The sequence below is a fragment of the Oreochromis aureus genome, linkage group 3 (genome assembly GCF_013358895.1).
Source record: "Oreochromis aureus strain Israel breed Guangdong linkage group 3, ZZ_aureus, whole genome shotgun sequence".
Lineage (NCBI taxonomy): Eukaryota > Metazoa > Chordata > Actinopteri > Cichliformes > Cichlidae > Oreochromis > Oreochromis aureus.
This window is the reverse complement of record NC_052944.1, coordinates 57364749-57377309: the sequence shown is the minus strand read 5'-3', so window position 1 is coordinate 57377309 and position 12561 is coordinate 57364749. Positions and strand designations below refer to the sequence as shown.

Below are 12561 nucleotides of genomic sequence, written 5' to 3'. Positions count from 1 at the left end.
TTACTACCAACCCTTTCAAAACATAAAATAACACGAAAGAGACAGTGTAATTATGATGATGTTAGAAAAAAATGTAACAGGAGGAAAATTCAGAGTTTTCATTTCCAGGAAAGATGATTAAGGCTGATTCACTCAAAGCTGAGTGCTTCGACGGATAGTCATAAATAGATTAACCATGGCAACAGGTAAATACTCTACTTGAGTGCAGTGGACTGAGGGCTGTGCGTCATTGTAGGCCAGCGGTCCCCAAACTTTTTTGCGTCATGGACTGGTTTATGTCTGACAGTATTTTCATGGACCAGCCTTTAAGTTGTCACAGATAAATACAACAATATTAAAACCAGTACCGGTACCGAATAAAGAAGATTTATTCATAACACACGGGAAAAGACCCAGGGAAACCGAGATAATGATAAAATTGATTAAAAAAAATAACGATAAAAACTGATAAAAACCCTGAAAACCATAAACTTCACACCCGAGCCTCAGCTCTCAAGGCCTGGTACCAAATGACTCTTGGGCCGGCACCAGTCCGTGGTGCGGGTCTTAGGGACCTCTGTTGTACACCATTATTTATATTTCTTTCACAAAAAAGGGAATAACTATTTTTTCCTGTTCAGGGTTGTTTACTCCTCATTTTACCCAACTTCATTTTTACTCCAAAGCTGACAAACCTAGACTCTGGCCAAATGATGCATTTAATTTTTACATCTAATTAATCAACTAAAGTTACAAATATCAATCAAACAAAAAAGACACATTTTGTATCCAGTTAAACCAATTTTTGTGATTTCCGACACTTATACATACATGGGACATTTAAACATTTAATGACTACATTTCAACAAATAAACACATTTTTAACATGAAAAACAGTAAGAGTGCACTCGGATCGTCTGCAGCCTGGATTTAAAAACTCACTCTAAGCTACATTTATTTTTAGGTTTTTTTTGGATGTTGGAGAACCAGAAAATTCAACCACCATTGCTACGATTGCTGTCTGCATTAGTCACACTGCTATCGTGTGTAGTATTAAAACCACATAAAGTTTTCCTGTTTTTTTTTTAAAGCAACATGTTTTTTTTTTTTTCTCAGAAAGCTCAGAAGCTGCACATGAAACAATAAAACTAATGCTAATGTAGACAGGAAACACTACATGTGGTAAGGCTAATTTACTTTTCCGATCATCTACCTGCTTCTCACCCTATCCCTTGCATCCTCCTCGTTACACTAGCACTCTTGCTATCCTTCTTCACTCAATCCACAGACCTTCTTTGTGGTCTTCCTCCATCTTCAAAAGCCTTTGTCCGGTATATACACTGTATCTCCACTTTAAGTGTCCAAACGGTTTCCACTTTGCTTTTTTTTCAGTCTCTAAACTGCTCAGCCTTACCTGTTCCTCTGATATACTAATTTCTAATTTTGTCCATTCTGGTCACTCATAGTCAAAATCTTAACATCTCCAACTCTCTCACCTTCAGCTCAGCCTACTGTCTTTCTTTGCCATCATCCTCAAATCCTACATTAGAGCCAACCCTCAATGTTTGACCAAAAGAACCTCACAAAACATGTAACATACCACCTGGGCTCTTTACAGTTCATTTTAACAAACTCTTAAACATGAATGAATTACATGAATAGGAATACATTAATAACTAAACCTAACACTGAAGAAGTTCGAAAAGGTTACAGAAAAATGTTAGTTTTTAACAAGCAGGTTGGCTGTGCATGGAGCTGCCTTATGCCAGCCAAAACAATATTTCAAAATACCTATGATGACAACCATAATTCCCATAGCAAAAACAAGTGGCTGAAAAAACACAGATGGATCACATGCTTCCAAACTCTGGCCAACCTCAAACTCTTCTTCTACTGGTTCTGTAGGTGAGAATTAGAAGAGAGGTGTCAGACATGATCTACTATTATTGCTTTATAGAGTCTCATCAACAACATGTTTACAGAAAAATACATAAAATAAAATTAAAAGACAAATAAACCCATGTTTCTTTCTCACAACAACAATCTGACACCTGTACTACAAAGCAAGCTTTGGATCTCAAAGAGTCAACTCTGGGTTTTCAGTGTTGAGCTACATTCACAGTGGATTCTGATCAATGAAAAGTCAATGACATTGGATGACTCCAAATGAGTACAGGCAAAGTAACCTTCAACACAGGTGGGTCCAGATATAATCTTTTATTGAACTCTGCGGTGAGTGCTTGAAGCTACTACCAATGAGAATGCAGTATACCACTGAGTGATGTTTGACCTGGAAGTAAATACATTTGAGGGTTACCTAGACAACGGAATTATGGGATGTGTGCATGTGACCGGTTGTCCTCAAAGCAATATGCAATGACTTAATCACTTCCAGTTTGGACGCAGCTTTAGGAAAGTGGTTCAATTCTTTTTGGGCTACAACACCATGTGAACTTCAACTGCAGACTTAAGGCTGATCAGTCAGTTCTCTGGAAAATGGCATCACAATTTCTGGATTGAATCTCTCAGATCATGTTGATAGTAAAAAGTGCTAAAAGTTTTTAAGAATGTTTAAAATCTTTATATTGCCTTTCTGAGCATCAGTAAGAAATTCAAATACACTTTATTACCTACTCCATTAGGTACAGGATGTTCAGTTGCTCATCAGTCCAAATATCTCGTTACCCATTTTAATAGTTTCAACTGAATGAAATTAGGCACGGGGAAGAAAGGTGATATGAGTGACTTTTCAGTTTCAGTTTTTCAGAAACTGCTGATCTGCTGGGATATTTCAACACAACGATATCTAAGGTTTACAGAGGATAGCCACCCTCAAGTGACACCTAGAGGAACAGCAGTTTTAGCCATTTACATGTTGGCTTCATTTTTGAACACCTATGGATTGTAACTATATTCACGAGTAGCACAAGGCAAAATCATTCTTCAGGTTTGGTTAAAACATACAGTTATGTACATCAAAACCCCTTTAATCAAATGGAACACACAGTTGTAAGTAAGAATGTCACAACTAGTCAACTAGACAATTAAACATTGCTGTCCTCGGCAGTTTGGACCCCGAACACTGCTCAAAAACGTTCATCCTTACATTCACATCTACGGCCAATTTAGAATCACTAGTCAACAAAGCAAGCAAGTCTTTGGACTCAGGACGGAAGCAAGAAAAAACCCACACAGGTACAACGAAGGCTCCCTTACGTTTAGATATGGTCTAAACGAGTACTAAATCATTTGCCAGGAAAATCCGTAATAATTTTCTGACAGTCTTAAACTGATAAGTCTGTTAATCTGCACTTTAAGACATCCTGATAAATTTAACTTTAGACTTTTCTTTGGAAAGTCTGACATATATCTGAGCATACCTACTATTGCATGGCTCTTTAATGGCAGCTTTGTTGTTTTCAGCCTGTGTTATGATTTTAACAATTAGAGGTGGGTTTAAAAAATAAATTTCCCGATTCAAATCGATTTTAGTTTGAATAATGCGATATCGATTCATTAAATCATTAAATTAATTAAATCCTGAATTGATTTTTATTTCACACAAAGATGTACACACTTTGAGTCAAGGTGTAAAGATGTATTTCCTGCACAGTGCTCTCTCTCAGTGTACCCACAGACCAGTTTACCATAAAAAAAACTCTGTTTACTGTATGATTTGCTTACAAGTCTTCTGTTGTGTACAGTGCTGTCCACCACTATTTTTCTGTTTGTTTGTTTTTTTAATGACGAAAAAGCCTAATATCTTTTACAAATTATGCCAAATTACAAAACGCTTAGCTGTGTCTCTAATAAAAACCTCTCTAACTTTGCTCTGCTTCACTTCAGCAGCATCAGGTAATGTTCATATGTTGATTGATGGCTTTCTTACATTTTTGTTCTACTGCAGAATATTTTTAAGGTTATCTGCGATTCTCCTTTTTTATCCCGAGTTACTTTGACACAAAGGCATCTGCTGTGATGCTTACACCTCTGATGAAGTCTCACAAGTGTCAGCTTTGTTTTTATACAGATATAAAAATATGGGAAATGATCAGAAGTATAATATTTCTGACTGAGTCAAAATTGAATTGAATCGAATCAAATCGGGACTTTTGAATCCGAATTTAATCAGTAATTAAAATCAGTGACGATACCCAGCCCTTTTAACAGCTCATGTTACAGTTTTCACTCTGTTTGTAAGTCACTCTGCTGACAGTGGACAGAAGCTGTATTTCTGATTGTTTATAGCAGCTAGATTAATAAACCCAGTGTTGACTTACTGATTTTATAACCACCTTCATGTGAAACCAAACAAAGGAAAAGAGAATCTGGATATGTTGAACTTGTTTTGTAGTACAGGCTCCAGGAAGAAGATTCATTTCTTCTACAAACTCACCCACTGTCAGCTTGATGATTTTGATGGGCGTAGTCTTCAAAATGGCTGCCTTAGAGTTGCTTGTTCCTACCTGGGTGACATGACACTCGTACGTTCCATCATCACCAAAAGTCGTGTCATACAGAAACAATGACAGTTCACCATTCTCCATGTCTGTATTTACTAGACGTACACGGTTCACATAATGTGGCGGCTGAGTGCTTGGATCAGATGCATTGCTCTGGTAAAAAAGTTCTTTTTCTGGATTCAAGTCAGATCTGATCCACATCACAGCTCCAATGGATTCCTTATTTGGAACCTCGCATGGCAGAATGGCAATGTCTCCAGGTGCAACTAAGACTTTCATCGGTTCTGAAAGGGAGAAGAAACAACACAGAACAGAATGGTTTACAGCTTCTATGATACCAAGCGAACCAGAATACACTGTATGCTAAATACTAATAAAATTACTGAGAATCACATGAGGAGAAACTTTTAGAGATAATTAACTGCCCACAACAAAAATAGATATCAAATATAAATTTAAACCTTTCACAGTCTAACACTGGAAAAAATGTCTCCCTTCCTCAAACAGAAACTACCTGCTCAGTATCATCGATTAATTTTAGTTGATATTGTACACATGTTACATTGCAGTAAAAAAAACCAAACAACAAACTGAATTACACTAACATGCTCCAGAGTGGTCAAAGTGTCACTCTGGTTCCTATTTTTTGGATCATGGTTCATTGTTGCTCATGTCACTCTTAACATTTCTATTTTGTTATATTAATTTCTACATTCATCATGTCCTTTTATCTTACAAATTACAAAAAGAGTAGTTGTAAAACAGCAAACTGATCATCTGAAGAGATTTCAGAGATGATCACAGCACAGAAAAAACTTTAGTGAAGGTTATAAAGGTTTAAGGTTCTTATGGCTTCTGACAGTGAATTCATCTCTGTGCTTGTCATACTGGAACTCAGTGAGTGTTCAGTACTATTGACTATAATATTTTATTACGGTGATTAGAGGATAATGTAGGTATTACAGGTACTGTGCTGCAGTGGTTTTCACACAGGGCTACATTAGGTGAGATATGCAAAAATTGCAAAAAAAAAAAAACCCCAAAACAAAAACAGTGCAACAAAAGGCACAACAGAACAATGCAGACACAATGACTGTGGGTTGTGCAAAAGTCTGAGCACTGTGCAAAATGTAACTTGGTGTATGAAGGTGTGTGCTTTTGTGTGTGTATAAGATTGTGCAGATACGTGCTTGAGGTAGTGACATGTATGAAGGTGTGTGCGTGTGTGTGTGTGTGCCAGTCACTGAGGGTTCAAGGGTCTGACGACCTGGGGGAAGAAACTGTTTCGCAGAGGGCCCGAATGCTCCGGTACGTCTTGCCAGAAGGCAGCAAGGTGAAGAGTGTGTGTGTGGGGTGTGTGGGGTCGTCCACAACTGTGCTTGCTTTGCAGATGCAGCGGGTGTGATAAGCCTCTGTGATGGAAGGAAGAGAGGCTCCCTGGTAAAGGCTGTGTTATCTGGCTCTATCTATCCATGAAGCCAGGTAACACACACCAATTAGTTAAACTGCAGGAATGTCTTAAAGACATAAAGACCTGGATGGCCGCTAACTTTCTGCTTCTTAATTCAGATAAAACTGAGGTTATTGTACTCAGCCCTGAAAATCTTAGAAATATGGTATCTAAGCAGATTCTTACTCTGGATGGCATTACCTTGGCCTCCAGTAATGCTGTGAGGAACCTTGGAGTCATTTTTGACCAGGACATGTCCTTCAACGCACATATTAAACAAATATGTAAGACTGCTTTCTTCCATTTGTGCAACATCTCTAAAGTTAGAAATATCCTGTCTCAGAGTGATGCTGAAAAACTAGTTCATGCATTTATTACTTCCAGGCTGGACTACTGTAATTCATTATTATCAGGATGTCCTAAAAACTCCCTGAAAAGCCTTCAGCTGATCCAAAATGCTGCAGCAAGAGTACTGCTGCTCACCTACGAGGTCTTAAATAGTCAGGTCCCATTTTTCCTTAATGACTTTATAGCACCATATCACCCCAATAGAGCACCTCACTCTCAAACAGCAAGCTTACTTGTTGTTCCTAGAGTATTTAAAAGTAAAAAGGGAGCCAGCTTTCATGACCCTCTACTGTGGAACCAGCTCCCAGTTTGGATCAGGTCACCCTGAATCCTTTCTTACTTGTGCTAGATGTGTTTACACACCTTTTTGCATTTAATTATTAGTTATTATTAATCCCTGACTCTCTTCCACAGCATCTACTCCCCTCACCCAGAACTGGTTATGGCATGTGGCCGCCCCTCCCTGAGCTTGGTTCTGCTGGAGGTTCCTTCCTGTTAATATTTTTTCTTCCCACTGTCAGCAAAGTGCTTGCTCATAGTGGGTCATATATCATATTTTCTCTGTTGTATTATTGTAGTACAGGCTTCACGAAGAGGATTAATTTCTTCTACAAACTCACCCATTGTCAGCTTGACAGTGTTGATTGGCTCGGTCTTCAAAATGGCCGCCGTAGAGTTGTTTGTTCCTGTCTGGGCGACATGACACTCATACGTTCCAATCTCAGCAAATGTTGCTTCCACTATAAACAAAGACGATTCACCATCCTCCAGCACATGTATGCGTCTCAGAGAAGGTGACTTCTGAGTGTCTGGATCAGATGCATTGCTCTGGTAAAAAAATACATATTTTGAATTCAGGTAAGACCTGGTCCACATCACAGCCCCAATTGATTGATCATTTGGAACGTAACATGGCAGAATGACATTATCTCCAGGCAAAATGTTGAGGGTTGAGGAGTCTGAAAGAGACAGAAAATACAACACTGACCAGTAAGCTGGAGTTACAGCTAATATGATACCAAACAAACCAGAATACACTGCATGCTGAATATGAATAAAATTACAGAGAATCACATGAGGAGAATAATTTAGATTCCAGTATCCATCTTTCTGTGTGAGCTTCACCTCTGAGAGTTTACATGCATACAGCCATGCGATGTCCCTTTATGTGTTTGTTTTTAGATAATAGAATTTTAAAATTGCCTCTACAAAGAGTCATATCAGCAAAATGTCTAAAAACACCCTGATACCTGCTCATATGTAATTGAACATTTAATTTTCTCAAACAAAAACATTATTACAACAGGAACCTAAAAGTTTGCATAATGTACATTGAGAAGTTTATATTTGCCTTAATTTTTTCAGGCAAATCTGGGATGATCGGGTGAGAGGTATTTAATGATCCCAGAACTGAAACACTTTAATCTGAAAAATCACTTGAATTAAAAGCCTTCCGAGCTGAGAGTATCATCAAGATCCAACAGAAACATGTCTCATCGCTTTTGATATTTTTATTTTCATGATAAAAAATAAAAAAATATTTCAGGATTCCCCCTTTAATGCCTATTAAGGCAAATTGATCTTGAATCAATGAGTTTCGATGAAAATAGCAACATTGTGCTCCACATTGAAAAGCATTCTGAGTTTTTCTTCTGCATTTGATTCAAACTGAGGCTCTGCTGTTTAGATATTTTTGTCCTGGTGGTTCCTGATAGATCCTTCAGATGGTTTTCATTACTCACACGTGTGAACTTAACACCTGTCTGTCCTCCACCTGTTGATATTTATCACTAAGACAAAAATGCTCTGTCAAAATCCACACACTAAGTGCAGCACACGAAGTATCTAACATAGTACAAAGTAGGAGAAATACGCATCTCTGTATATACATGTGTCGCTGTTGGCTGCAAGTCTGACATCAGACATTCAGCCAAAAGAGCTGATTTACATCATTCTAATGAAAAACCTCACCTCCAGAAGATGATGATGGTGACAGACAAAGGAGAATCAAACCCAGCACGGCTCTTCTGGACATGTTCATCTTCGTCGGCAGTAGCAGTAACATCTGAAGAGCTGCTTCTTCTTCGTGCGTTAGGGTGCTGTGAGCACTTGTACTCTTGTCTAACTGGACACAGTCTCCACTGTTCAATCGCAGGTTTTCTGCTTCAGCCCATCTGCCTCATCCTTCAGACTGGATGCAGAGTTGGAGGTTTGCTGCTCTCTACTGTTCATCTGTGAACTGCCTTAAATCCACATTCAGCTATTATTATATGAACATTGAAAGTGCACGAAATGGGGAGGGAGACTGCACATAAGATCAGATTTCTCTGTTTTTCCATATTTGAGACACTTGCATGTTTGAAATCCTCAAACAAATGTTAATATTTGGCAAGTATAATCCAAGGAAATAGAAAATGCAGCTTTGAAATGATGATTTCATTTGTTAAGGGGAAAAAAATTATCCTAACCTTCCTGGGATCACGTGAAGAAGTAATCCTCCCCCAAACCTGGTACATGGTTATGTTACTACTGGCAGGGGCAATCAAACATTAGTAATAACTGTTGATGAGTCTCTCACACCACTGTGGAGGAATTTTACCCACTCTGCTTTGCACAATATGCAGCAAACTGAGAAACCAGGAGGAGGCTAAACACTTTTTACAGCACTGTGAATTGGTTTACCACCCTTTAATGTAAGCAAGATATACTTTATCTATGCTAGAAAATGAGATTTATATGTTTAATAACGATTTTTAAAAATAGTTGAGCGTTGAATTACACACACAGACAGCAGGGGGCGTCTGTTTCTGCTGTGATGAACACCATACAGGCAAAAGGAGATCACGCTAAAGAATGTTGACTGACTCTTAGTCAGTGTGTCGCAACTCTGTTAAATGTGGACTCACTGACAGAATCACTCATTTCAGAGCAGAGGATATCACTGCCTTGCATGAACTTCATAACAAACATTCATAAAGCTGCTTGCAAATCAGGTAAAGACTTCAGTTCCCACAGTCTGATTCTCCTCTGGTTTAGTTTTAGACTGAATTTGTCTTCAGTCTGACTTTGATGATAATCAGAGTTCTCTGGTGAAATGGCCCCCATGGCTCTGAGTTGTGTAAATCAGTATTTACACAACTGACAGAAGAAGACCGTCGAGTGATAGACGGAGCGGTTCTGAACGACAGCAACATCAGGAAGAAGGAACACAAGAAGCTGGAGAAATAAAAAGGCCTCAGCAAAGAGCTGGAGAAGATGTGGAGGGTGAAGGTAACAGGAACAGCTAAGCGACTGCGCAGGACCCTCAAGCTCCCAGGCCTCTGGTAGATATTATCATATAATTATAAATTATTACTATAAAATATGTAGATTTTATAAATATCCTGAACAGAAATATTAAGTTATTTAATTGCAAAGATGGTGACTAAAGTTTAAATTTCAGGTGGAAAAAATAAATTTCCTTAATTAAGGCATTAAAAACTGTACTGGACCAAAATCAGGAATGTGCAGAGTGCAGCAAGCAGGGGCGGTCCTAGCATGTTTGCTGCCCTAGGCTCTGCAGTCATCCAGTTTCCTGTTTCTCCTTATGAATAAAAGATACATAAGCTAAGAGTGTTTCTCAAAACTGGGTTGTTAATTATAATCCCTTTGTCTTGTTTTCAGAACACATAAAATTTTAACGAATTTAAAATAATATTCCGCATGTACATCCATCAAATACATAATATTTTAGGTTGTTCGTTTGATATAAAACTGCTTCCAGGTTTGTCACACCAACTGTTTCACTTCATAGTAGAGATGGACCGATCCGATATTACTATCGGTATCAGTCCGATACTGACCTAAATTACTGGATCGGATATCGGCGAAAAATAAAAAATGTACTCCGATCCATTAAATATCAAAAAAAAGCATCTCACAAAACTTGCAACACGGCGTAACTCGGCTCATAACCGTAGCACGTTGCAGCAGTATGCCTCACGTGATAGAGCGGCTGTGTGTATTTGTAGCCTCGCTACCAAACCAGCATTTCATCTCCGAGGAAGTTATCCCAGAGAGAAGTAAAGCAAGTGTGTAAATTCATCTCTGAATGTTTGTAAAGCGTTCCCATGTTAAGCTTAACAACCGATATATGGAGCGACTGCCTCTCTCTCTCTCTCCCTCACCTTCCTGCCGCTACTTCAATCCTGAAACTGATCAATGATCAGCTGATCGGCTTTTCTGTCGCGAGTCCGTCTCTCTTCTTTGTTTTTGGCCCACTTTGCACCAGAAAGAGGAAACCAGCGGCTGAACAACAGCAGCACGTTTAAGCTTGATAAGCTGTTGTTAGAATTTATTTAATATTACTTTCTACACCAGGATCCTTTTCTACGTAGCTGACGGCTGGTAACTGTGCAGGGGCGGATCTAGCAAAGTGCAGCCAGGGGGGCCGATAGGGCATTAACAGGGAAAAGGGGGCACAAAGACATACTTTTCTTTCTTATTCTCATTTAAAATATGTAGCTTTTAATAAATAATTATCTGAATCTTACACCCAAAGTTTTAATCTGATGTAAAATGTATAGAAGTCCATTACTGTATATAGTAACTGTTAAGTCTAATATACCCTAGTAAGCTATAGTACTTTTTCCTTTGGGAAGGTACCATCTGTGAATTCTGCAATTCTGTAGAAGAAAGATGTTGAATCTATTTAATTATTCTTGAAAAATAATTTGTTTCTGTGCATTTTTTTTCACCCTGCATCAAATTAAAGTTGATTACATCGATTAAGCATCATGAGGTGGAGGGTGGGGGGTGGTTCCCTATTTTTTTTTTTTTTTTTGCTTAATATTTCTGCTAAGTACTCTTTAAAATACCAGAATAGGGAGGATGGAGCAGGTTTAAGTTAGGTTTTAAGTTAGGTAAGGTTTATTAGATTGATCAGTGTTGCTGAACTATGAAATATTTTGGGTGCAGTGTATTTTTTACACACAGGTATAACAGAATAGCTTTAGTGTTGTTGTTTATTTAAACTTGAGTATGAACTTATACAAAATGCAGCAAGATATTAAAAAAAAAAACAGTTTTATTGATTAAAAAACAATATCGGATTCATATCGGTATCGGCAGATATCCAAATTTATGATATCGGTATCGGTATCGGACATAAAAAAGTGGTATCGTGCCATCTCTACTTCATAGATGCTTATTTTTCTGATCTAGTTATTTTTTTTTCTTAAAATCTAAAATTTTACAGTCCTACTATTTAAACTAATATGATCTATCCTGAGGTCCCAAAGAAGGATTTACTTACTTGGACTAACATGAACAAAGAAAAAGTCAAAAAATGCTTTCAGTGTCGAGTGCTTTCAACTAGGACATTTTGTTTATTTATTATATGTCATTAATTATATATAAAGTATTGAATTATTACAGTCAGCAGTGAGAGGACATGTATTCTCTTGGCATCTGTACCGCTAGTATCTCCAGTAGCCAGTGCTAGAGATTTTTATGAATGGGAGTCACTGGTAGGATCAAGAACAAGGGTGAGGGTGGTGGTGGCATTTGGAAAAAAAAGTCAAAGAGAACATATGGTATTTAATTCTGTTTTAATTAAATGCTTATTTTGTATTATTTTATTATAATTTAACATGTACTTTACAGTGGACTAAACAAATGGCATGCTGCGCAAAGTATTCCCTTGAGCAGGTAGTAGGTACATTTATTGTCAGTATAACTCCAAAAATGGTGCTCCTGTGTGGTACCTCACAAAACCAAAGATAATTTTTTTTTTCAATGTAGTTTTATTTATTTAACTTCACTTCTGAACATATTTGGCAAGCTAATGTAACAATAATCAGTATCTAACTGTATATTATGAAAATGATTTAAAAAAGATAGTCAACTCAGGACAACCTCTCCAAATATTTCATACACCACATAGTCACGTGACATTTTCCAAACACCTTTCAGACACAAATTCGCAAGCACAATGCAAGAAGAAAGGAAAAACTACTTCACACTCAAGTCAAGTCTCAACAAATCATGTCTGAGATACTTCAGTTTATTTAGAAAAAAATAATTTTCTTTAGTAATCACCAGTTCACTCCAGCTAAGTTCAGTGAATAGGAAAAATAACACTTTGGTTTCCAAACAGACTGCAATGTGGAAAGTGTGTGAGGCATTCTGAGACACAGAATTACAAAATTTTGCAAAATCAAGAAACAAATTCAGGGCTTGCAGTCAACCATAATAACCAGCTGGATGGACGTAAGCCATCTTGACACAGATTTGGAGGATAACTTTGGTCTGCTTCCTTACCGGCCTCTCTCCACACTGACA

General features: G+C 37.8%; 1 protein-coding gene across 1 annotated transcript; it reads right to left on the bottom strand.

The window, feature by feature from the left end:
* Positions 1-1585: 1585 nt before the first annotated feature.
* LOC116330912 lies at positions 1586-8390 on the bottom strand. Its single transcript, XM_031753373.2, has 4 exons — positions 8212-8390; positions 6861-7199; positions 4376-4726; positions 1586-1878 (listed from the first exon to the last, which is right to left on the bottom strand). The coding sequence occupies exons 1-4, from the start codon at positions 8303-8305 to the stop codon at positions 1700-1702; spliced, it is 963 nt and encodes a 320-aa protein (XP_031609233.2). The 5' UTR covers positions 8306-8390; the 3' UTR covers positions 1586-1699.
* Positions 8391-12561: the final 4171 nt, after the last annotated feature.